Raw genomic sequence first — 21927 nt, 5'->3', positions numbered from 1 at the left:
GTGTTTGCCCTAGAGCCCGTCTGTAAATGTGTCTGTACTGGAGGTCTGTGTGTTATCACTGTATCACTGTGTGTGTCACATGTACAGAGTGGTCCTGCCAATTATTCATGTACATAAACACTAAATATAGAACCAGTAATCCCTGTGTCACCCCGAGTGTCATGTTCTTCTGAAGGGCTGTTATCACATCACTTCTCTGGCTCCTAGATGAAAGGACTCAGCAGAATACAGAATATTGTGTTCATAGATTTTACATTAGGGTCTATATTATGTCCGCATAAGCATAACTTGATCCCTGACAGAAATGACTACTGACATAGAAGAAGAGTTTCCCATGGACGTCTCAGGAATGCATTATTCACATGAATGTATTTCAATATCTTTAGATGATGTCACCCCGTCAGGTGTCTGATATTCCGAGGCCTAGCGTTCGCACACAGCAGTTGAGACCGTGTTACACTTGCAGGCTATCTGCATCTGATTCCATTTTGTGGATGAGGGGTAACTGACACGCTATTTTACCGACACATCTACAAACCGCAAGTAAAGCGACGCGGAGGACCAGACGCGCAGCACCGCACACACACATCCACACGTTCCAATCAGGAGAGGTCTCAGGTGAATGGAAAGGCCGTCTCTGTTGTGGCCAACCCAAACAGCTGCTCCTTGTGAATCTCCATGTTTCCAGCACGACCCGCTTCTTTAGCCCGCAACGCTCCGATTCGCCGCCACAGCTTGCTGTCAATCAAGCTGTCCCGCTCGGAGGAAACGCAGGGAGGAGCACCTGGCTTCCATTAACCTGCGGCTGCCCTGGAATAATGTGAAGGAGATCCCAGTGTGCTGTGGGAATGCCATGGATAGCCCTGTAGAGCCACGCTAATAAAACCAGTCAGCAGGGACTGCTGGGCTCAGGGGTCAACACTCACTGAAAACGGCCTGTATGGACGTCAATGGGTTTTTAACGAAGCCAATGCTCCTCTGTCCAGTCACTCACTCAGGAGGTAGGCCTGAGACAAATAAATAAACACCCACTCTCTCCTCACTCTGCTTCATGCACACACACGCACGCACACACACACACACACACACACACACACACACACACACACACACACACACACACACACACACACACACACACACACACACACAGTGTATGTTTGTCTTTGCATGGTAGTGATCTCGGGGCTTTGATCTATGGGTTGTGTATATGCGTGTGTATACGTGTAGCTGAATGATGAGTGGAGACAGACATCTCTGGTAGACAGGTTTGAACTGAGCACGAACAGCAGACCTGTCTTTGATCCCCGGCCAGGCTTAGCATGACCAGCCTAACCCTCACTGTCATGTCGCCTGGTTTGGATAGCCAGACTACCATGAGCAGAGTAGAGACAGAGACAGAGACAGAGGCATAACCCCTCCTGGCTGTCAGCTGAACCTAACAGCAGCAGACAGACACGCTTGTTCAGTAGGAGTCACATTCTGTCTACGGGCTGTGGCATAGGATAGTAACTTACTTACTTAAGAGCATGGGTGTTGGTCTTTGTGTTTGTGTGTGTGTGTGTGTGTGTGTGTGTGTGTGTGTGTGTGTGTGTGAGAGAGAGAGATAGAGAGAGAGAGAGAAAGAGAGAGAGAGTGAGTGAGATCTGTTGCTCCATTGTGTGTGTAGTGTGTGTGTGTGTGTATGTGTGTGTGGAGTTGGTTCATGTACAGTGTGTTCTGCGACTGAAAATTCATAGCTCAGTGGCATTTTTGGAGAGAGTTTGTGAAGAAGAAACAGAAGTTGAAGAGACAAGACAGAACGGACAGTGCTAAACACGTCGTCAAACACACACCAACACTCAGACATGATTCTGAACGCCTCTCTGGGATGATTACCCCTTTGGCAGAAACAGCAGAGAAACCCAAAACTCTCCTCTGAATATATAAAGCTGTAGGTTGAATACAGGGGCCAAGGCGTCTGTGGGTAGACATAAGATGGTTTGAATCAGATATCTCAAGTGGCCAAATACTAATAAATCACTAAAGATCACCACCATAGCAAGGGCACATCCATAGAGGCTCTCTCACACACACACACACACACACACACACACACACACACACACACACACACACACACACACACACACACACACACACACACACACACACACACACACACACACACACACACACCACGCACACACACAAATACAAATTGCTGGCAGGAGAATGCAGAACAGAAGAGCAATGTTGGAGCTTCTTTCCAAACCACCTCTGGATTATACAGTGAGGCTAATGTCTGGAGTTCCGACCCAAATCCCCACTCACAGCTGCTTCTTATGACAGGGTGACCTTAGCCCCCCTAGGCTGTATAGCCAACCTCCAAGTCCTTAGTACAGCAGAATGAACCCACCAAAATGGGTGGGAGTCTCTGAAATTCAATATAACACACTTACCGACTATTGGTTGTTGGCCATCGGTTATGAGTGTTACAGACTAATATACCTATGTGTTTCAGTGTGTGTGCGTGTGTGTGTGTGTGTCTGTGTGTGTTTCTTTTGAGTATTAGAGGCAGTGTGTGTGTGTTTGTGTATCCTCACTGCCAATGCTACAAGGACCTTCGTAGGGGTGGTCCCTCAATTTCTCTTGTGCTCATAAAATCACTCCTAAGTGGCTGTAATTTCTCACGCTTCATCAGTACTGTAATCTCTAAAGACTCCCTCTGAAGAACCTCCTTCAGCGCCGGCCATTGGGGACCCTGACAAACGAAAACATCATTTATCCAGCGACCTCGGAGCTGCAGGAAATGGTTTGCTGGCTGTTTGATGACAGCCTTGAAATAGGGTGCTGGGCTGGTAGGACTGTGGGGGTTTGTGAAACATGAAACAAAAGGTGGCCTGGCCCCTAAATCTACAGTATCAGGTTTGGGGTATTTCAGAAAAATGCACACATACATTTGGAAAGTCCTGTATGGAACCATTTGTGTGTTTGCCAGACTGAGGTTTCCCTGCAGTGAAAATATTTACTTAGAAAAAAAAGAAACTCAAAGTATTTATTTCAGTGCAATCCTCTGCCATGTCCTAAATGTGGTTTCTGTACTTTTTGGCCCTTTGAGACTCCATTGGCAGTACAGAGAGTGAGTGGCTTGATCCAAAGTTCCGCTGTAGATGGTGTAACTTGGGATTGAATATTAGGAGGGTCGGGGTGAACGTATTCCGAGATATACACTCCTCTAGCAGGGTTCGGGTGAAAGATTTTTTAATTTTTTTATAAAACAGTTGTCTCTGTAAATCTGGAGAAGGAAATACATGCCAAATATTTCTGATCATTTTCAATAAATCTGTTCTGGTTTTATGGCGATGCAAACCCAGGCAACAGACGTTTATCTTGTTTGAGCCCTTGGGCTGGAGTCAACAGAGTTTGTTGAACAGATACTGTAACTCCAATCTGCCTTTGAGGTAGGCCACTCTCTGTCATCCCAACATCAGGTTGCCTATGTGTTCACATTCTAAAATCTCACCTTATCAACTGTGGCACATCTCCTTGCCTTAAAAATGGCAATCTATGAGTCTCTGTCTGTACTGCTCATCCCTGCAATAGCACCAGATGCTATCTTACCACAACAATGGCGCGCACCTCAATGGTTTGGCAGGATCCAAAGTTCCTTGGCACAGCAGGCTCTGGGGTCCGAGATCTTGGACTTGTTGAGATGGTGATCTCCTTTCTCCCTTCTTCCTTGGCAAGTCCACAGTTTGACCCTGGAGCTGAAAGAAACTCATTCTGAACTCAAACGACTCTTGTTCAAATGAATTGAGAGATTAGCCTTTGTTGTGGTCCATTTACATTAGATTGAATGGCAAGTCCTAAGAGATCTGTTGCGTCATTGTGTGTAGTGTGTGTGTGTGTGTGTGTTGTGTGTCTTTCAGTATGTGTGTGTGTGTGTGTGTGCGCGTCTGTCAGTGTGTGTGGCCAGTGGTTGGAGAGCGGAGCTGATCTGGATCACCTGGGGACACTAGTGGAAGCAAAGTGAAAGTTAATGGGGTAGGGAGGTCGACATAGGACACAGGGCAGGGAAGAGGTGACCCCTAAGATGACCCCATATGGTCTCCGTCCTGATGCTCCAGACCATGGTGCTGACAGAGGAGACATGGGGGGGAGGGTCAGGGGAGGGAGGGGGCACACAAAGGACCCTCTCAGTGTGGTGGTCACTCCCCTAACTGGACAAACCCTTGATTTCCCCTGTGACACATTTCCCCAGGTCTATCTGTCTAGCAGCACGGCTGGAACATGACACAGGGTCATGGACACAAACTCAAAGTAACAAACTCAAACAGAAACAAATGGATAGGTAAAAGGTGAAAAGACAAAGGGTTGTAGAAAACAGTATCTTGTGAAGAAATGAATACCATAGAGATAAAGAATAACACCAGCCTCTGTTTGAAGAGAAACCAGAATTTGAACTCGATGGACAGTTTAAGTTTCACAATGCAGAAGGAAACAAGCCATAGCTTCCTTAGGATTTGGGCAATAGAGTTTTAAGTGCAGAGTTTAAACCGTTCCTGCCAATGGAAACCCATCCTTCATTCCCAGAAGCAGGGACTCACACCAGTTCACTGAGTGTCCCGTAAACACGAACACCGTGAGTCAGAGTTCCTCTGGGTCCCTCGGCAACCAACACCGTCCATGTGGACCAATCACGGTGAGACCTCATGTGCCGCCATAATGCATCAGGAAGTCATTGGTGTAAACGAGAGCTACAAACAGCGTAAACAATACTATCACAATGCTGACACCATCATGATTAGAGAGAAGAAAGATCTGTTAGAGGTGTGTGTATATACGGTCCTTTACTCAGACAAACACACTATCACACTCACTGTATATACTTGATTACACTCATCTCCCCCTTGTGGGGTGAAAGTCAACAAATCAAGGTGGGCAAAGTGTTTCTGCTGCACTAATGGAGTTGAAGCGGAGGCCTGATGTTTGTGTGCTGTATGCTGACCCATCCACCCGTATATAGACTGTATGCCTGTCGGCCTGCACAGATGGTTTCAAAATCCTGAATAAGTAAACTCCCCCTCCTAAGTTCATTGTCCATAGTGTCCTCACTCTCTTGTTTAAATTGACCTAGATTCCGAGATTTCTTTCCAAAAATGCAAGTTCAGCACTTTTCCAGTTTGTTTAAGGCTTTGAAACCTTTTAATACGTGCATGGACACGCACGCACGCACGCACGCACACACACACACACACACACACACACACACACACACACACACACACACACACACACACACACACACACACACACACACACACACACAGGCCATAAAGAGAACATGGGTGCATGCAGAAATTGGACTGGTCCACCATGTATTACTTCCCTACATGTGATTCCTTTCCAATGGAAACTAACTGCTGATTTTGGCCCCAGTATTGGGCTTCAGAGGTGAAACCGATACAGTGCACACACCACAAGTGGATTTTTGCAATTAATTTGTAATTTATTCCACAGTGGCTAAGGTGTCTACTGCACAGGCGATGCCAAATACCCAAAACAGGCTTTAAACCTTGGTCACCCATGTGATCCACTCTGGCGGTGATAACTTGCTGAGCTAAAGGCCCAGAAGTACAGTTATTTGAATCATGGCTAGATGTAATGGCCACTGCCGTTATTTGGTTTGTTATTAATTCGTTATTAACAAGTTTGACTGATAGATGGTTTGACCATGCAGGGTTATCAGAGAGCACGAGCATCCTTCCACTAAATAGGTAGCCTCTGGTTACAAACTTTCCACCAATCAGAGCGCTGCTTCGCATTCCTGCAGAAAGAGCAACATGGAAGTTTAACCTGGACTGCTGTACGGAGAACAGCCTGCTGAAAAACTCTCCTGTCTTCGCGAAAACAGACAATATTCACTCTTTCTGACATATAGATTATAGAAACTGTCAGTGTGGGAAGTCATTCTGCGTAATGACAATGTTGGGCATGTATGTGCCAGACAGATTTTCTTTGAAATCATCCAAGGTCCAGGATGGAATCGGGCTTTATACGGCAAGACGAGTGAAAAAGGTTTGTTGAATTGGACAGGACAACTTTGTACGCTCAGCTTTACATATGAAAAGAAGCATCCACTTTCCAAAAGTCAGTGGTTCGTGTAAATAGACCCGTTTTCGGTTGACAGTACATGTTTTCTTGTCGCTCTCGACGTCTCAAACCGAACCCAAAGGCTGCTCTGACGTGTAGTGCCACGTAGATACTGTAACTCAGATTTCTGCGCGAGCTCACTGCTCAACAATTTATCCACTTACAGAAAAATCACTGCAACAAAACGTGTGCTACCGTCAGCCACGCAGTAATTTATTTATATTTTTACTACATTACATTCATTCCGCAAACTTAAAACTGCTCAGAAACGTTCTTGCTGCTTCTATAAAACTCTTGCTGCCGCCTTGACAACACACATTCATTTGATAAGGTACCCTGCTAAAAACATCCCATTTTTTCAACACAATGAAAATAACGGAAAGTCACTACAAATTTGTATGCTGTTACTAATCCAAGTGCTAATACATGGTAATGCTGTAAAGTGAGCATGAATCCTTCATTCATAGAGTGCACATTGACCACACCCCCTAGGCTATAGGGCTTTTGACCAGTGGAGGCAAAGCGAGATGGGTAGGAGTGGATTCATTCACAACACTGTCAACACTGTCCTCAGTTTACATCAATCTACCCTATTCCACAACATTAATACCTGGTGCATTGATTCATCCATGTGTTATAAATCCCAAAATATCTAAATGCTATGATGTGTTTTGACTGATATTAACAGTGTACATTTTCTTCTTAGGGGGAGAAATTTGGCCCCTTTGCAGGAGAGAAGAAGCTGGCCAGTGATCTGGATGAGAGCACAGACACCAGGCTGATGTGGGAGGTGACTAAAGACTAGCTCCTCTCCTCCTGTCCTCTTCTCTCCTCCTCTACTCATCTCTCCTCACCTCCTCTCTCATAATCTCTCACTGTCTCCTCACCTCCATGTCTTTGATGCCAAATTATGTATTCCTGTGTTAGTAGCCTATGAATACCAAGTTAATCTCTTGGCGACTATTGAAATCACATAATAAACACAAGGCCATCGTAAAACACTCTCCCAAGTTAGACCATATCTGGAATGTTCTTGTTCTTGCGACGCCCCCTGACCCGTTGTGCCTTGCAGGTCCGCGGTAACAAGGGCGATGTGCTCTACGTTCTGGACGCCAGTAACCCTCGCCATGCTAACTGGCTACGCTTCGTCCACCAGGCTCCATCGCAGGAGCAGAAGAACCTGGCGGCCATTCAGGTACAGAGGTAGACCATCTCTCAGGCGACGGAAACTCCTTCAGACCCTGCCGCTGGTACTCCACGCCTGCCTACAGTATCTCTGGGAGAGAGACAGATAGAGCTATCACCATATCAGAAACGAGAGAGAGAGAGAGAGAGAGAGAGAGTGGCTGCGAAGAGAGTACAACTGAGAGAAAGTGAAGGGATACGAGCAAGGAGAGAGAGATGATAGGAACGTGATTTGTTTGTTTTGTCTGCCTGTTCAGACGGCTTGTGAAATGTTCAGCATGAAGGAACTGATTACGCCTACGCCTGTAGCAGATCAAGATCCTGAGACGTTTCAGTTGGATGCTGCAGAAATTAGGTGTTATAGTGTTATGAGCTATGGTTCAGCTATGGCTCAGTTGGATGGAGCAGAAATTAATTTCATTCATTCATTGAGTGACTATTCTGAAATTGGTCTTCATTAGTATAGAAAAACCTTTACTGGTATCACACAGACACACACACACACACACACACACACACACACACACACACACACACACACACACACACACACACAGAACTTGCACTTTGCCTTTAGCACTAGATTATGCTCTTAGTCACTTGTTTTAGAAAGAAGATGCACTTGTAAGTTCTGGCAAGTAGTAGTACATTGGCTTTTCCTATGTTAAATGCAATTATCGTTAGTCGCTTATGATAAAAGCGTCTGCTAAATGACTGTAATGTAATGTAATTTAATGTAAACGTCATCCGGCACACACTAGAACAGAGTGTGTGTGAATGCGAGAGTGTGTGTATGTGACCTTAACAGCTATAGATACTCAACACACCAAGCACACAGACATGCTTCCGCTTCTGGGAAGTCTCAGTTCTATAGGAAAGTATTCCCTCACCGGAGAAAAGAGAGAAAAAGACAAGAAGAAGAACAGGACCTGGGGTCCTCTGGACAGGCTTCGTTCATTAATACCAGAGGGCCTGAAGCCATTGGCTGTTTAAAGGTCATTCCTGTGTGTTAAAGCTCTGCGTTCCATCAACACTGACGTTTATTATAGCTCTTCTCAGTCAGATTAATATTTATGCTTATTTAGAATACCTCAGTGGAGGGGAAACGACACTTTGATTTCATTAGGAGCTGACCTTTAAGGACATGGAAGTTGATGAGGACGTGTTTAGGGGTTTGAGTGCTTGACCTGTGACCTTAATCAAGCCCCTGGCAGACGAGCGTCTAGGTCTAATGAGTTCAGCCCTCAGCTCCCCCGCCCTGTCTTTGTAGGAGAATGTGTGTGTGTGTGTGTGTGTGTGTGTGTGTGTTGCTGGCCTCGTTTCACGTCCATCCGTCCTGATCAAGTCCTGATCCACGACAGGCACGGGCGGCCGACCGGCTGTGGTAGCCGACCGCAACAACGATGTTTGCCAATGACCACAACGCTGCACGCCATGGCTTGTGCTGTGAACTAGAGGGTTGGCGAACGGAGCTGATGCAAAGCGTGGCTTCACCAGTCACAGATCAGGGCTTTAAACTGAAAACAACTGGGTAAACAAAAGTCTGGGTACTGGGTAACTCGGTAAACAAATCTGTATACAGTAGTTAGATCGTTAAAGACGTGAAAGTTAGAAAGATCATGGCATGCTTATGTACTTACCAGAGAAAGTTGGTTGACCGGTCTTCCTTTTCTCCCAGGATGGAGAAAATATCTTCTACCTGGCTGTGGACGACATCGAGACTGACACAGAGCTGCTGATTGGCTACCTGGACAGTGATATGGAGGAGGAGGAAGAGGAGGAGGAAGAGGAGGTCATTAAGGACGATGATGAGAACAGCAAAGAGGCCAAGCACCTTGTTGAGATGGGTAGGCGACGCTGAACCTTCCTTGTGTCCAGCAGTATACCTGTATTTAAGAAGTGTGTGATGTGTGTGTGTGTGTGTGTGTGTGTGTAGAGCTGGTGATCAAGAAGGAGGACCATCCATGCCTGCTGTGTGAGAGCAGCTTCCCTAGTGAGGAGATCCTGGCTGCACATCTCCAGACGCTGCACCAGAGAGCCAGCACCGAGGAGAAGGAGTTCAAATGCAAGAACTGTGGGAAAAAGTTCCCTGTCAAACAGGCTTTGCAGCGCCAGTATGTACTGTAGCTAGTCCCCACCTCGTCCTCTGCACGGATCACCAGTCATAGCAGTGTGTTAGTGTGTAATAGCAGTGTGTTAGTGTGTAATAGCAGTGTGTTAGTGTGTAAAAGCAGGTTCTCACTTGTTCATACTGTCTCTAGGCTCCAGGTAGGTGAGGTGTACATGTACTCTAGTGTGGATCAGTTTCTGACCGTATGTCTCCTGCCATGTTTCCCAGTGTGCTGCACTGTGCTGAGGCCTCGGCGCCAACCGGGGATTCCTCCAAGGCTCACGAGTGTTTAATCTGCCACAACACCTTCAGCTCAGAGTCCAGGTACGGGAAACGCAGCTTCGGTTGACGCTGCAGTGCTCGGCGTTCGTCTCTTGAGTTCTTGTGTTTTGTTTCGGGGTGCTTGAGTTTGTCTGAATTTGTTTTCTGTGTGTGTGTGTGTGTGTGTGCTCGTGTGTAGCTTTGAGCAGCACAAGGAGGCGTGTAAAGGGGACTACAGGTTCATCTGTAAGGCGGAGAGCTGTGGGAAGAGATGCAAGAGCAAGGATGCTCTGAAGAAACACAAAGGGAATGTTCACGCAGGTTGGCCCCTCTTTCCTTCTCTCTCTCTCTCTCACACACACACACACACACACACACACACACATACACACACACACACACACACACACACACACACACACACACACACACACACACACACACACACACACACACAGGAGGTAATAGTGCTTGACCCTGATCAGTTAAACACTACTCCATTCACACACATCTCTAAATTACTAACTTGGTATAATTGCAGCTCTGGACACTCAGCCAATGTAAACAGATAATACACACTTGAAGTAATAATAGAATAATGGAATGAATAGAATAATGGAACAAACTAATACTGAAGTAGTGAGCAGACAGCTCTACTGACTCAAGATGAAGGCGCTCCTTCAGACCCAGACCACATGGTGATGGACTGAGACCCTGTCAGGCCTTGATGTTTCACCAGTGCGGTCGGCGACACAACTCCGTGGGTGAGGAGAGGAAGTGGTATTGGCTAGGCGGGACACACATGTGGGTCATGTGACCCAGAGGCAGGCGGGCCTCAGAGAAACCAAGAGAGTGGGAGGGGCGAGGTTCGATCCCTGTAATGAAGGAAGCTTATATTGTCCAGTAAAACTTTATTGGTGCCCCCTTGGCTGGAGACGGTCTTCGTTAGTGACGCTCTACATTTATGGTTCATCTCTGTCGCTTCTTACTGCACAAACAGTCCCAAACAATTAGGGGGGCAACCAAAGTGCTGCACTGAAGCCATACACATAATCAAAGCCACAAGGAAACGGACAGTCGCTGAAATGTCCAAAAAAACAAAGGAAGGCTTTTTTTTGGTCATTGGTCCCACATATAAATCATGCACTTAAACCAACACATTCATCAAATCAAACAACAAGGCTTTCCATATCTGGTCTGTGGCAGGGTGGGAGGAGCAAATCATGAGAACAGAAAAAGGAAAGCAACTGAAATCACGATGATCACAAACAAACTACAGGAAAGGGGGGAAATAATACTCACTGCCCTGCCAGGGCAAGTCAAAAGAAAAACCAAACCCCAAACTAACCCCAGAACCCACAAACAAACAAGATAAACTGAAAGCTATACAACAGAAGACAAAATCAAACAAAAGGACAGCAGCATCGAGGGGGCGCTCAGCGTCACACAGTCCTGAGCCTCCTTTTAAGGGTGGGACATCAGGTGCAGCAGCACTTCTTCTTTTTTTTAGATATTTTTTAGGGCTTTTCAGCTTTAATGGTATAGGACAGTGTAGAGAGACAGGAAATGTGGGAGAGAGAGAGAGGGGAGGACAGGACCGGAGCCGAACCCAGGTCCGCCGCGCGAAGAACTAGTCTTCATATGGTGCGCGCCTTACCCGGTGAGCTACTGGGCCACCCCAGCAGCAGCACTTCTCACAGGTCTTCTCACACGCCTCCTCAGGCACACTCCTCGTTGGGAGCAGAAATGGGCTGGAACATAACACGCTCAGTGGTCGGAAAACCCTGGTCAGTGTTGAAGCGGTTTCCTGCTGCCGTTGTGAGAGAACATGCACTGGGCTCTGCTATAGAAAGTGGCAGGATCCTCTGTGTTCAAGCATCGTGATGGTTCTGTACCATGCTGTCGTGCGTCGGAGCTGCTTTGGTCACTCTGTCTAATCCGTGTGTTTCAGGAAGTGCCCGACGGAAGCTCATGTGCAACATCTGCAACAGGAAGTGCTCCTCCTCTCTCAACCTTCAGGAACATCGCAAGGTCAGGCCCTCCTCCACAAACCCAGTGTCTGTCTGTCTGAGTCTTGGAGTCCCTATCTCTCTAGTCCGTCTGCCTCCTGTCTTACTAACTCCTATTCTCTCTCTCTCTCTCTCTCTCTCTCTCTCTCATTCTCTCTCTGTCTCTGTCTCTCTCTCTCTCTCTCTCTCTCTCTCTCATTCTTTCCCAGCAGAAGCTGGGCTTTATGTTAAAGTTGTTACATTTTCAGACCGTGTGACAGACTAGAGAAAGATTGGTTTGTGTTTCACAAGTTCATTCCGACAGACCTCGTGAAATGTAAGAGCGACCGGGAGGCAGACAGTAAAGCTTTAACCCTGGCGTCAGGATTCCGCCTTCTTTCTACTGATCTGGAAGACTTTCCCCGCTCAAATTTGAAAGATGAGAGTACTCCAGAGCGGCTATATCATTACATTGGCTACTATATAGACTGCTATACTGTAAGTACGGTATTCCCATCAACAGCTATATGTCCACCAGCCACCTTCATCAGCCTAAGCTGAAATATTGTGAAGGTCTTTGAAGTTGAATATCTGATTATTTTGCGATTGGATTTGCCTCCTTAACAAATGGATATTTGCCCCATTGGTAGTTATTTATGAGACCTGGCCTCAGCTGCTGTTTCGATTTCATTTCCCCTGTCAACATCTATCCACGAGATGAACCAGGAAGTCACATTAATCCTTTCTAATGGGGCAGTTCATCACCTAGTTCACCTGCATAGCAACTGTTGTACTTTTCGTAATCACAGAGAAATATTTATGTTCTCCGTGTAACAGATGACTTAACCTATCAGCATTTCAATCTCCCATCTCTCTTTCATCTGCTTCTCTTATCAGTAAACACATACCTACTGCATATAGAGTTACAATCTGACCTCTCCATGCTTCTGTGTGCCGGTTACAGCTTGTATGGATGTATTTAGAGATGATGAAGATGCTCCAGCAGTACACCTCTCTGTGAGCGTGAGACTGTTCACATTGACAGCAACCAGAGAGCACATGCTTGGAAACAGTGGGTTTTATTAGATACAGCCCCAAACTTCATTCAACTCTCATTCTTTTCTTCTGTGTGGATTTTATCTGGTGGCGAATGTACGCATGGTTTATTGTGGTGCAGAATTGAGGAACAGTTTTCAACCGAGGGGCCTAGAAGCGATTGGAACAGAAAGGGCTGCCTGAAAGAGTGGAGTAGTATTGCAGCTTGTGCTGTGGAAAAGGAATATTACCACTCGGTTTAGGACAAAGACACATCCTAGCATTATGCTTCACAAAACAGCCATCAAATTTTCCATAATGACAACTTTGCTCCAAAGCTTCTTAAACCAGACATTATCACAATTTAGCTGCAGTGCTCAATTTGGGCTTTACAGCAGCAGCATTGAGGAGGAGGGCAGCTCAGTATTAGCATGCTGTATGATATTCTGGATAGTGTTATGCAGAGGAGCTATCAAATGTGCTATTGTTGCAACTAGCAGAGAGGGTACTTCAACAATCAAACTTTTCAGCAGCTTAATTACATTTTTGAAAAGCAATTTGTGTGTGTGTGTGTGTGTATTTGAGTGTGTGTGTCCCTGTCTGTGTGGGTGGATAGGAATAGAGTCTACAATTCTCTGTCTGCAAGTTTAAAAGGGCCATCTTCAAGGTCTTACTGTGTCATATACAGAACCCCGCAGGGAAAACTGTAATTCTCCTTCATTACTCAACAGAATGCAGTCAAGCATACAACATGTTTAGTCTGCTGTGTGTGTGTGTGTGTGTGTGTGTGTGTGTGTGTGTATGTGTGTGTATGTGTGTGTGTGTGTGTGTGTGTGTGTGTAGGTACATGAGATCTTCGAGTGCCATGCATGTGACAAGAAATTCACCTCTACCAATCAGCTGAAGCGCCACATGATCACACACTCAGGTAAATACACACACACACACACACACACACAGGCATGGACGGCGCCAGGATTTTTTCTCTCCAGGGGCTAAGGAGAGGCTTGACCAATACATGGGGGAGCTAAGAAAAAAGTTGATTTTCATGACTAGGGCGTAGGAATGATTTTGACATTAAACACGCCGCCCTCAAACTTACAGCGGGAGAAAGGGTCACATTAACACTCCACAACAAAAGTTGGTGGTGATTGGCCAATATTCAAACACTGTCAAAACGAGCTACCCTCGTCCCTCGCGTGTTGTGTTCAAAATAATTTTCAAATGTACTTTTTTTTCTCCACCCGCCCGTACACCGACACGTCCCCCCCAGCCCCCCCCCCGGTTCCTACGCCTATAGATGCAAACGATTAAATCAAAAAATTTGCTTGAACGTGTGATATTTATTCGATCTAGACCTATAATACATACAGAGAAAACATCCGAGCGGGGTTTTCAGCTGACTGATTGCCAATATTCAACATTCCAACAAGAACATGTAACATTTCCCCCTCGTCTAGACTTAAGTCTCTTTTCTTTCGAATTACAAAACGATCCATTATGAACGACTGGCTAACGTACGAGCACACTCACATCAGCGCGACTCGTCTGGCGAGGCGAGCTGTTAGGCTCTTAGTCATAGTAACCAGACCAGACCCCACCACGCGCATGTAAATTGCAGGGTACCTGTAGCACGAGCACGCAACCATGGGACCTGATTATGAAGAGAGAATGGCTGATTATGAACTTTTACTTAAAATATACCCATATGTTTGAGGGGCTTAACAGGGGCTAAGCAGATTTGTGACGGGGCTATAGCCCCGCCTAGCCCCGGCGTAGCGCCGTCCCTGCACACAGGCACACACGCATGTGCACACACACAAAACACATACACACACATATGGCCGTATGTCCCGTATGCCATCAGTCCTCCCATCTATCTGTCTGTTTGTCCTTCCAGAGAAGCGTCCGTACACCTGTGAGATCTGCAGTCGCTCCTTCAAGCGCCTGGACCAGGTGACGGCTCATAAGATCATCCACAGCGAGGACAAGCCCTACAAGTGCAAGCTCTGCTGGAAGGAGTTCGCCCACCGGAACGTCTACAAGAACCACAAGAAAGTGAGGAGCTTAGTGAGGTGGGGGGGTGGGTGTGGGGGTGGGGGGCTGGACAGCTGTGTGTGCGTGAGGCCAGACTTAGATGGCTAGCTTTAGGCGACGGGTCTTACTGACAGAGCTCGGACGAAATATTATTAAATATTAGATAGATATTATTAGATATTATGAACGCCACCTGTTGTCGAACGGGGCACGCGAGCAGACGCACGAACGCAAACGGTATATCCGCCGCTCGCGGTTCAAAGCCGGCCGTATCCGCCCAGGGCTGAACACGTGTGTGTCCCCCCCCCCCCCCCCCCCCCCCCGCCCCAGAGAGGGCGGGTTGTTTACCTAAGGGAGTGGGGCGTCAGTCAGACAGACAGACAGGTGGGGGACGGAGAGGGCCCTCGGATAAACACCGGCACTTTGAACATATAAGCCCCTCGGGCTACTCGTCTTCGTCGGGTCAACAATCTAAATCAGCCGCGGAGCCTAGCCCTAACCCCAGCCCCCCAACCCTGACCCCCGCACATCAACAACTGAGTCACCAGCAACGCTGGGACGGCGCTCGGGGGACAGCTAGAGGCACGGAGGGACGGAACGGTTTCGTGAGGTTTAGAAAGACTCAGACCCAGGTGCAGAGAGAGAGAGGAAGGGAGGGAGAAGAGAGAGAGAAGAGATAGAAGAGGCGGAGACAGACAAAAGGAGAGAAGGGGAGAGAGAGAGGTCATCAGAGGTAGTGCTGTGTAGTGTCCTGTAGCGCGGTGTAGTGCTGTGTAGTGTTATGTAGCGTAGTGTAGTATTGTTGTGTAGCATTGTGTAGCGCTGTGTAGCGTTGTGTAGTGTCATGTAGTGTTGTGTAGTGCTGTGTACTGTTATGTAATGTTGTGTAGTGCTGCGTAGTGTTGTTGTGTAGCATTGTGTAGCATTGTGTGGTGTTGTGTAGGATTGTATAGCGCTGTGTAGCGTTGTGTAGTGTCATGTAGTGTCGTGTAGTGATGTGCAGTGCTGTGTAGTGTTGTGTAGTGTCGTGTTGTGTCGTGTAGTGTTGTGTAGTTTTGTGTAGTGTTGTGTAGTGTTGTGTAGTGTTGTGTTGTGAAGTTTTGTGTAGTGTTGTGTAGTGTTGTGCAGTGCTGTGTAGTGTTGTGCAGTGCTGTGTAGTGTTGCATTGTGTAGCATTATGTGGTGTTGTGTAGCATTGTGTAGCGCTGTGTAGTGGTGTGTGGTGTTGTGTTGTGTGTGTAGTGTTGCGTAGTTTTGTGTTATGTTGTGCAGTGCTGTGTGGTGTTGTGCAGTGCTGTGTATTGTTGTGCAGTGCTGTATATTGTTGTGCAGTGCTGTGTAGTGTTGTGCAGTGCTGTGTAGTGTTGTGTAGTGTCGTGTTGTGTTGTGTTGTGTAGTGTTGTGTAGTTTTGTGTAATGTTGTGCAGTGCTGTGTAGTGTTGTGCAGTGCTGTGTAGTTTTGTGTAGTGTCGTGTTGTGTTGTGTTGTGTAGTGTTGTGTAGTTTTGTGTAATGTTGTGCAGTGCTGTGAAGTTTTGTGCAGTGCTGTGTGCCCCAGCGGTGATGCTGACATGCTGTCTCCACAGACTCACTCAGAGGAGAGGCCGTTCCAGTGTGAGGAATGCAAGGCCCTTTTCCGCACCCCCTTCTCTCTACAGCGTCACTTACTCATCCACAACAGTAAGTACGCGTGTGTGTATGTTTTTTGTGTGTTTTTTTTCCGGGGCCGCTCTTCACCAGCACTTAAGTGGACAGCGACCAGACTCACATATTCGCACAGATACTCACGATAGGCCCCAAAACGTGTTGCCTTCAGCCATGCAGAGCCGGCGGCCAGGCTCCAGGCTCCAGGGGCCAGGGTCCAGGCTCCAGGGGCCAGGCTCCAGGGGCCAGGCTCCAGGGGCCAGGGGCCAGGCTCCAGGGGCCAGGCTCCAGGCTCCAGGGGCCAGGCTCCAGGGGCCAGGCTCCAGGGTCCAGGGTTCAGGGGCCCAGTCTACAGCGGTCTCACAGTCTAGATGGCTTTTGGTCCTCTGGTCTTGGGTGTCACAGCTCAGTAGACACCATGGGTCGTAGGCAAATATCGACTTGTCGTTTTTTCTTTTCTTTTTTTAAGATTCTGATTTTGGCTTAAAAAACGCAGTAGACCTATATGTTATATGGCTTAATTCACCACAAAATATACATTAATATCATATCTTATACTAGATTATATATAATATATGTTATATTAAGATGATATTATTTAGCTAGATAGGCCTTATTTATTTTCCTGTGGGTCTGCTTTTTCCAGCCTACTGTAACATTGCCATTCCAACAGACGGTGTCTGCGCTGTCCAAATAGGTAGGCTAGAGTCCAGCGCGCCTCAAACAAGTTTAGAAAAGAAGGGTTCGGTGCTCAACAGTCCAGGACAGCATATATAAAAAAAGCTTATTTTCTTGTCCATTTCGAATAGACTATCCAAAGCAAAACACTGGAGCGCTCATGTAGCCTACAGCGTTTCTTACAGGCGAACAGGTGTCAACAGTACAAGCCTGATAGGGGTAGGCTACAGCTAGAGGGTTCTCATTCTGATGAAGATCTACTTTGATCGAAACGTTAATTAAACTCCTAAGAATAGTCCTTCATATCATTTCCAGTGTGCGGACTCTAATTTTTTCATTTAGAGCTAGAGGGTTAGCATGGTGCACCCGTCTCAAGTCCCCGTCCTCCTAGACCTTTTTTTGTTGCTTGCTTTGTTTACATGGAGCAACTATAGTCAAGGAAACCACATTTTTCTTTATTATTTTGTGGGTGTCTAGTTGTTGAGCCTAATGTTGTTCTAGGGTGGAATTCTCCTTCAAGGGCTACCATTCTTAAACCAAATTGACATGTCCCTGAAGCTGCACACCAAGCCATGCGCACTCGCAAACACTGCACCCTCTCCATGCTCTCCCCTCTCTCCCGTGTGAAAAAGAAAATATGGTTTGATATAATTCGATTTGTTTTGAAAAGCCATTTAAAAAAAGGAAAGAAAAAAAAAGATTACTACTTTTATTGTCAACATGGAGACCCTGTGGACAGTCAGTCGATTAGTCTACATATTTTCACATCCCTACTGGACACTCACGGGGCCTGGGTCGTAGAGCCCTGGGTTGTGGAGCCCTAGGAGCCCAAGGCCATCAGACAGTGGGTCCTGGCAGGATGGAGTCCCGCTTGCGCTCTCCTCGTCTAGACAGATGACACAGAGATTGTGAAGCTCAAGGCATTTCCTGCCCACGTCTCTGGAGACAGATCACTATTCACACAAACCTCTGGGATACAGCACCACGAGCCTGTGAGACCAGTATTACGTATCAGGTGCTAGAAGGTCTGTGTGTGGGGGGGGATGAGAGCGAGATGGTGTGTGTGTGTTTGAGTGTGAGACTGTGTGTCTTTATGTGTGTAGTGTATGTGTGTGTGTATGTGTGTGTAGTGTATGTGTGTGTGTATGTGTGTGTATGTGTGTGTGTGTGTGTGTGTGTGTGTGTGTTTGTGTGTCAGGAAGAAAAGGAGAGAAATGTGTTGGCATGTGTGTGCCCCTCACTGTGAGAAAACGAGGGACAGCTGTCATAGCATTTTCATGTGGAATAAAGTTGTTGTTTTAGAATCAGCGGAACACGAACTGCATCTTTAAACAGGGTCAAAAGTCACGCTCTGCTAAGTCGCCTTAGAAGCCATATAAACACTTCAAGAATGATCATCAGTGTGTAAGTGTGTGTGTGTATGTGTGTGTGTGTGTCTGAGTGTGTAAGTGTGTGTATGCGTCTACATCTGATGATCAGTCCCTCTGAGTGACTTTTCTCTGCATGGTGAAGTAAGTGTTTGGTGTCACGCCCGGCTCTAGGGTCCACTGGCCTACAGTAAGTGTTGATTACATACGTGAGTGTTTTTTATTGCACTGCAACAGAGCATGAACACAGCTTTGCAGCCAGTGTTGCCTCTGCCAAGCACATGCACTTTCAATGGAAACAGACCTTTAATGGAAAAAAGCATTTCTCAAAAATAGGCTATGTTGTAAGGAGGCACAGAGCACATAAATGTGTGTGTGCATGTGTGTGTTTGCATATGTGTGTACACACACACACACACACAGTAACACGAGAGTCAATTTCCAGGTGAATGTCTGAAGGCTGGTGATTTTATGTCTTTTTTAACCGAATGAATCATTTAAACTGGGGATGGTGTTTAGTGCTGTGAAAGCGTAGAACCATTCACAACCAAGCTGCAGACATTTAATATGTTCTCTTTGTGTTGCTGAATGTGTTTGTGCTGTTTGAGTATGTGTGTTCATTCTGTGTATGCTTGTGTGTATGGGATTTGTGTATGTGTCTGTGAGTGTGTATCATCTATACTGTGAGTGTGTACATCTATACTGTGTGTGTGTGTGTGTCCTTCCCTTTCCCCAGAGTGTGGTTTGGTGGCGCCCTCATAGTGAATGGGGAGGTAATAAGAGGACAAGGTCACCGAGTGAACACAGTAGAGAACAGCAAAGTGCTCCTCGGCGTGCAGGCAATAGTTCTGTTCAAACGGTTCTGGAGTCCGGCTGGGAGTAATAGCTGTGTTTCTTAGCGGCACCAACAATAGATGTCTGTCTCTCCCGTCGCGTCTTCCCCAATAGCGGAGCGCGCCGGGGGACAGGAAGCGGCCATTACAGGAAGTGGCTATTACAGTGTCTGGCTCTGTCTTTTGTCCGCCCTGCGCAGGCGAGAGGACGTTTAAGTGCGACCAGTGCGACGCCACCTTCAAGAGGAAGGACACACTCAACGTGCACATCCAGGTGGTGCACGACGGCCGCAAGAAGTACAAGTGCGACCTGTGCGAGAAGGCCTTCGTCACGCCCTCGGTGCTCAAGAGCCACAAGAAGGTGAGTCGGAGGAGCCGTCTCCCGCAGTCGCGGAGCAAGAGGTCCTTAGCTCTGCCCAGCTGCAGCTCGTTACATACCTAGTCTAACAAGTGTTTCTCATTGTTTCGTAGTCAACCCATCATCCCTTTTATGCTTCAGCCTATCAAACGGAGGGGGCTGATATGTTGTCCTGGCTCACATGCCGGCCTGGGACGAGGCTACGTTGCTTCACCGTCTCAATCTTTACCGCTGCTTCCCCCGAAATCAGACATGTGTTTGCAGATCAGAGATGGCAGCCGGTCCATTAACTCCGCAGGGTCCCGGAACAAGGAACAGATCCCCTCGTCAGATTATCCGGCTAAATCTGACAATGTCCGCCACGGTAATGGATCTGATTGAAACCAAACAGCTCCTTGGCACACGGCTAAAGAGATGTGAGCGAAGTGAACGCAAGCCGCTAGCCTGGCGGGACCTGACGGCAGGGCAGGGAGTCGTCTCCACGGTGACGGCGGCGGAGCTCAACCTACTGCTGCTCAGGCCCGTCTAGCTAGGATCAAAGACAGGTAGCTGAGAGAGAGAGAGAGAGAGATAGATAACTTGGCCTGGGGACTGGAGAGAGGGGATAGAGACTGACTGACTGACTGACTGAATAACTGACTGACTGACTGAATAACTGACTGACTGACTGACTGACTGACTGACTGACTGACTGACTGACTGACTGGCTGACTGACTGACTGACTGACTGACTGACTGACTGACTGACTGACTGACTGACTGACTGACTGACTGACTGACTGACTGACTGACTGACTGGAGCTGGGACTGGGACATGCTGCTGCGTGCGTGTTCAGAACTTGTCCCCGACAGAGCACTCTCTCTCTCCCTCTCTCTCTTTCTTCTCTTGTTCTCTCTACCTCCTCCTCTCCTCCTCCCTCTCTCCCTGTCTCCTCTCTCTTCTCTCTCTCTCCTCCTTTCCTCTCTCTCTGTCTCCTCTCTCCTCTCTCTCGTTGTCTCCTCTCTCCTCCTCCCCTCTTTCTCTGTCTCCTCTCTCTCCTCCCCTCTCCCCCCCCCCTCTCTCTCTCTCTCTCTCTCTCTCCTCTCGCTCTCTCTATCCTCGTCTTCCTGTTCCACTGACTAGAGCAGGGGTTTGATTTCCTGGTCCCCGTCATTGGTGGTTGTTTTCCTGCAGGTGCTCTGGTCGTTCTCTTGTCATGGAGAGGAGAGCAGCAGTAACGATGTGCCTCTCTGCAGGCCCAACTAAGCCCAGACTACTGGTTTCTACATACAGTGGTCTTCCACTTGTACAGTCGAAGCCATGTAGTGAAGCTGAGACAGTGTAACAGGAGGGAGATGTGCGTGTGTGCGTGCGTGCATGTGTGTGTATGTAACTGCACGGTGCAGCACTTTTCATCCTGGTCGCCGTGTTAACATGTGTGTTATGACAATGTGTTTGAAAACTAAATTGTTTGTCAGGTTATTAATTACACATACCAGTCATTCATAAGAGGTTGTTAACGATCACATTCAAACACCCATAAATTCCAGAGTTGTGCTTCAACGCGTTATCCTCGCCAGTGAAATAGGTTGGCTCCGGGGGTAAACTCATGGCCTCCAGAACAACAGTAACTAACTAAACAACAGAACACCGAGAGACATCTGGGAGACATCTGTGTGTCTGTTTGAAAGTGTGTGTGTGTGTGTGTGTGTGTGTGTGTGTGTGTGTGTGTGTGTGTGTGTGTGTGTGGACAGCGCTTATGTAACCAAAGCGCGGTGGTGTGGGACGCGGGGGGTGATGGAGGAAGGAGAGAAGGTGGTGTTCCTGTGTTCCTGTATTGTTGTCCTGGTGTTTAAGATGTCACTCTGAATCACAGCCTCTCTTACTCATGTTTTTCTAGGGAATTCACAACAGGCCAGGAGCAGAATTTAGAACATACCTTTCAACAGAGAGAGGGACTGAGACAGGGAAAGAGAGGGAGAGAGAGAGGGAGAGAGAGAGGGAGATAGAGGGAGAGAGAGAGAAAGAGGGAGGGAGAGAGAGAAGGAGAGAGAATTAGAGAGAGAGAAAGAGGGAGAGAGAGAGAGAGGGGGAGAGAGAAGGAGATAGAGGGAGAGAGAGAGAAAGAGGGAGGGAGAGAGAGAAGGAGAGAGAATTAGAGAGAAAGAGGGAGAGAGAGAGAGGGAGAGAGTAGGAAAAGAGAGTAAGCTACAGTAAGTGAGAATACAGGGTTTGAGAGTGCTGCTCAGAGATCAGAGAGACTCAGTCCTGGTTGAGAAGTGAGGGCAGAGAGAGGAGAGAAGGAAGAAGAAAGAAC

The 21927-nt window shown here is 47.3% G+C and overlaps 1 protein-coding gene across 1 annotated transcript in view; it reads left to right on the top strand.

The window, feature by feature from the left end:
* Positions 1-5961: 5961 nt before the first annotated feature.
* The window catches only part of prdm5 (PR domain containing 5), a gene marked incomplete at both ends in the record, with an annotated part of 32864 nt that continues 16898 nt past the window's right edge, over positions 5962-21927 (top strand). Inside the window, 12 exons of the mRNA XM_084444462.1 lie at positions 5962-6060; positions 6842-6925; positions 7208-7330; positions 8999-9167; positions 9257-9434; positions 9659-9754; positions 9891-10012; positions 11643-11722; positions 13558-13642; positions 14615-14801; positions 16294-16430; positions 19473-19633. Coding sequence (XP_084300588.1) covers positions 5962-6060; positions 6842-6925; positions 7208-7330; positions 8999-9167; positions 9257-9434; positions 9659-9754; positions 9891-10012; positions 11643-11722; positions 13558-13642; positions 14615-14801; positions 16294-16430; positions 19473-19633 — 1521 coding nt within the window. The remainder of the gene's footprint in view (positions 6061-6841; positions 6926-7207; positions 7331-8998; positions 9168-9256; positions 9435-9658; positions 9755-9890; positions 10013-11642; positions 11723-13557; positions 13643-14614; positions 14802-16293; positions 16431-19472; positions 19634-21927) is intronic.

The sequence above is a fragment of the Borostomias antarcticus genome (genome assembly GCF_949987555.1).
Source record: "Borostomias antarcticus genome assembly, chromosome: 10".
Classification (NCBI taxonomy): domain Eukaryota; kingdom Metazoa; phylum Chordata; class Actinopteri; order Stomiiformes; family Stomiidae; genus Borostomias; species Borostomias antarcticus.
Note: the sequence above shows the minus strand (reverse complement) of the source record. Positions and strands in the feature narration are given on the sequence as shown.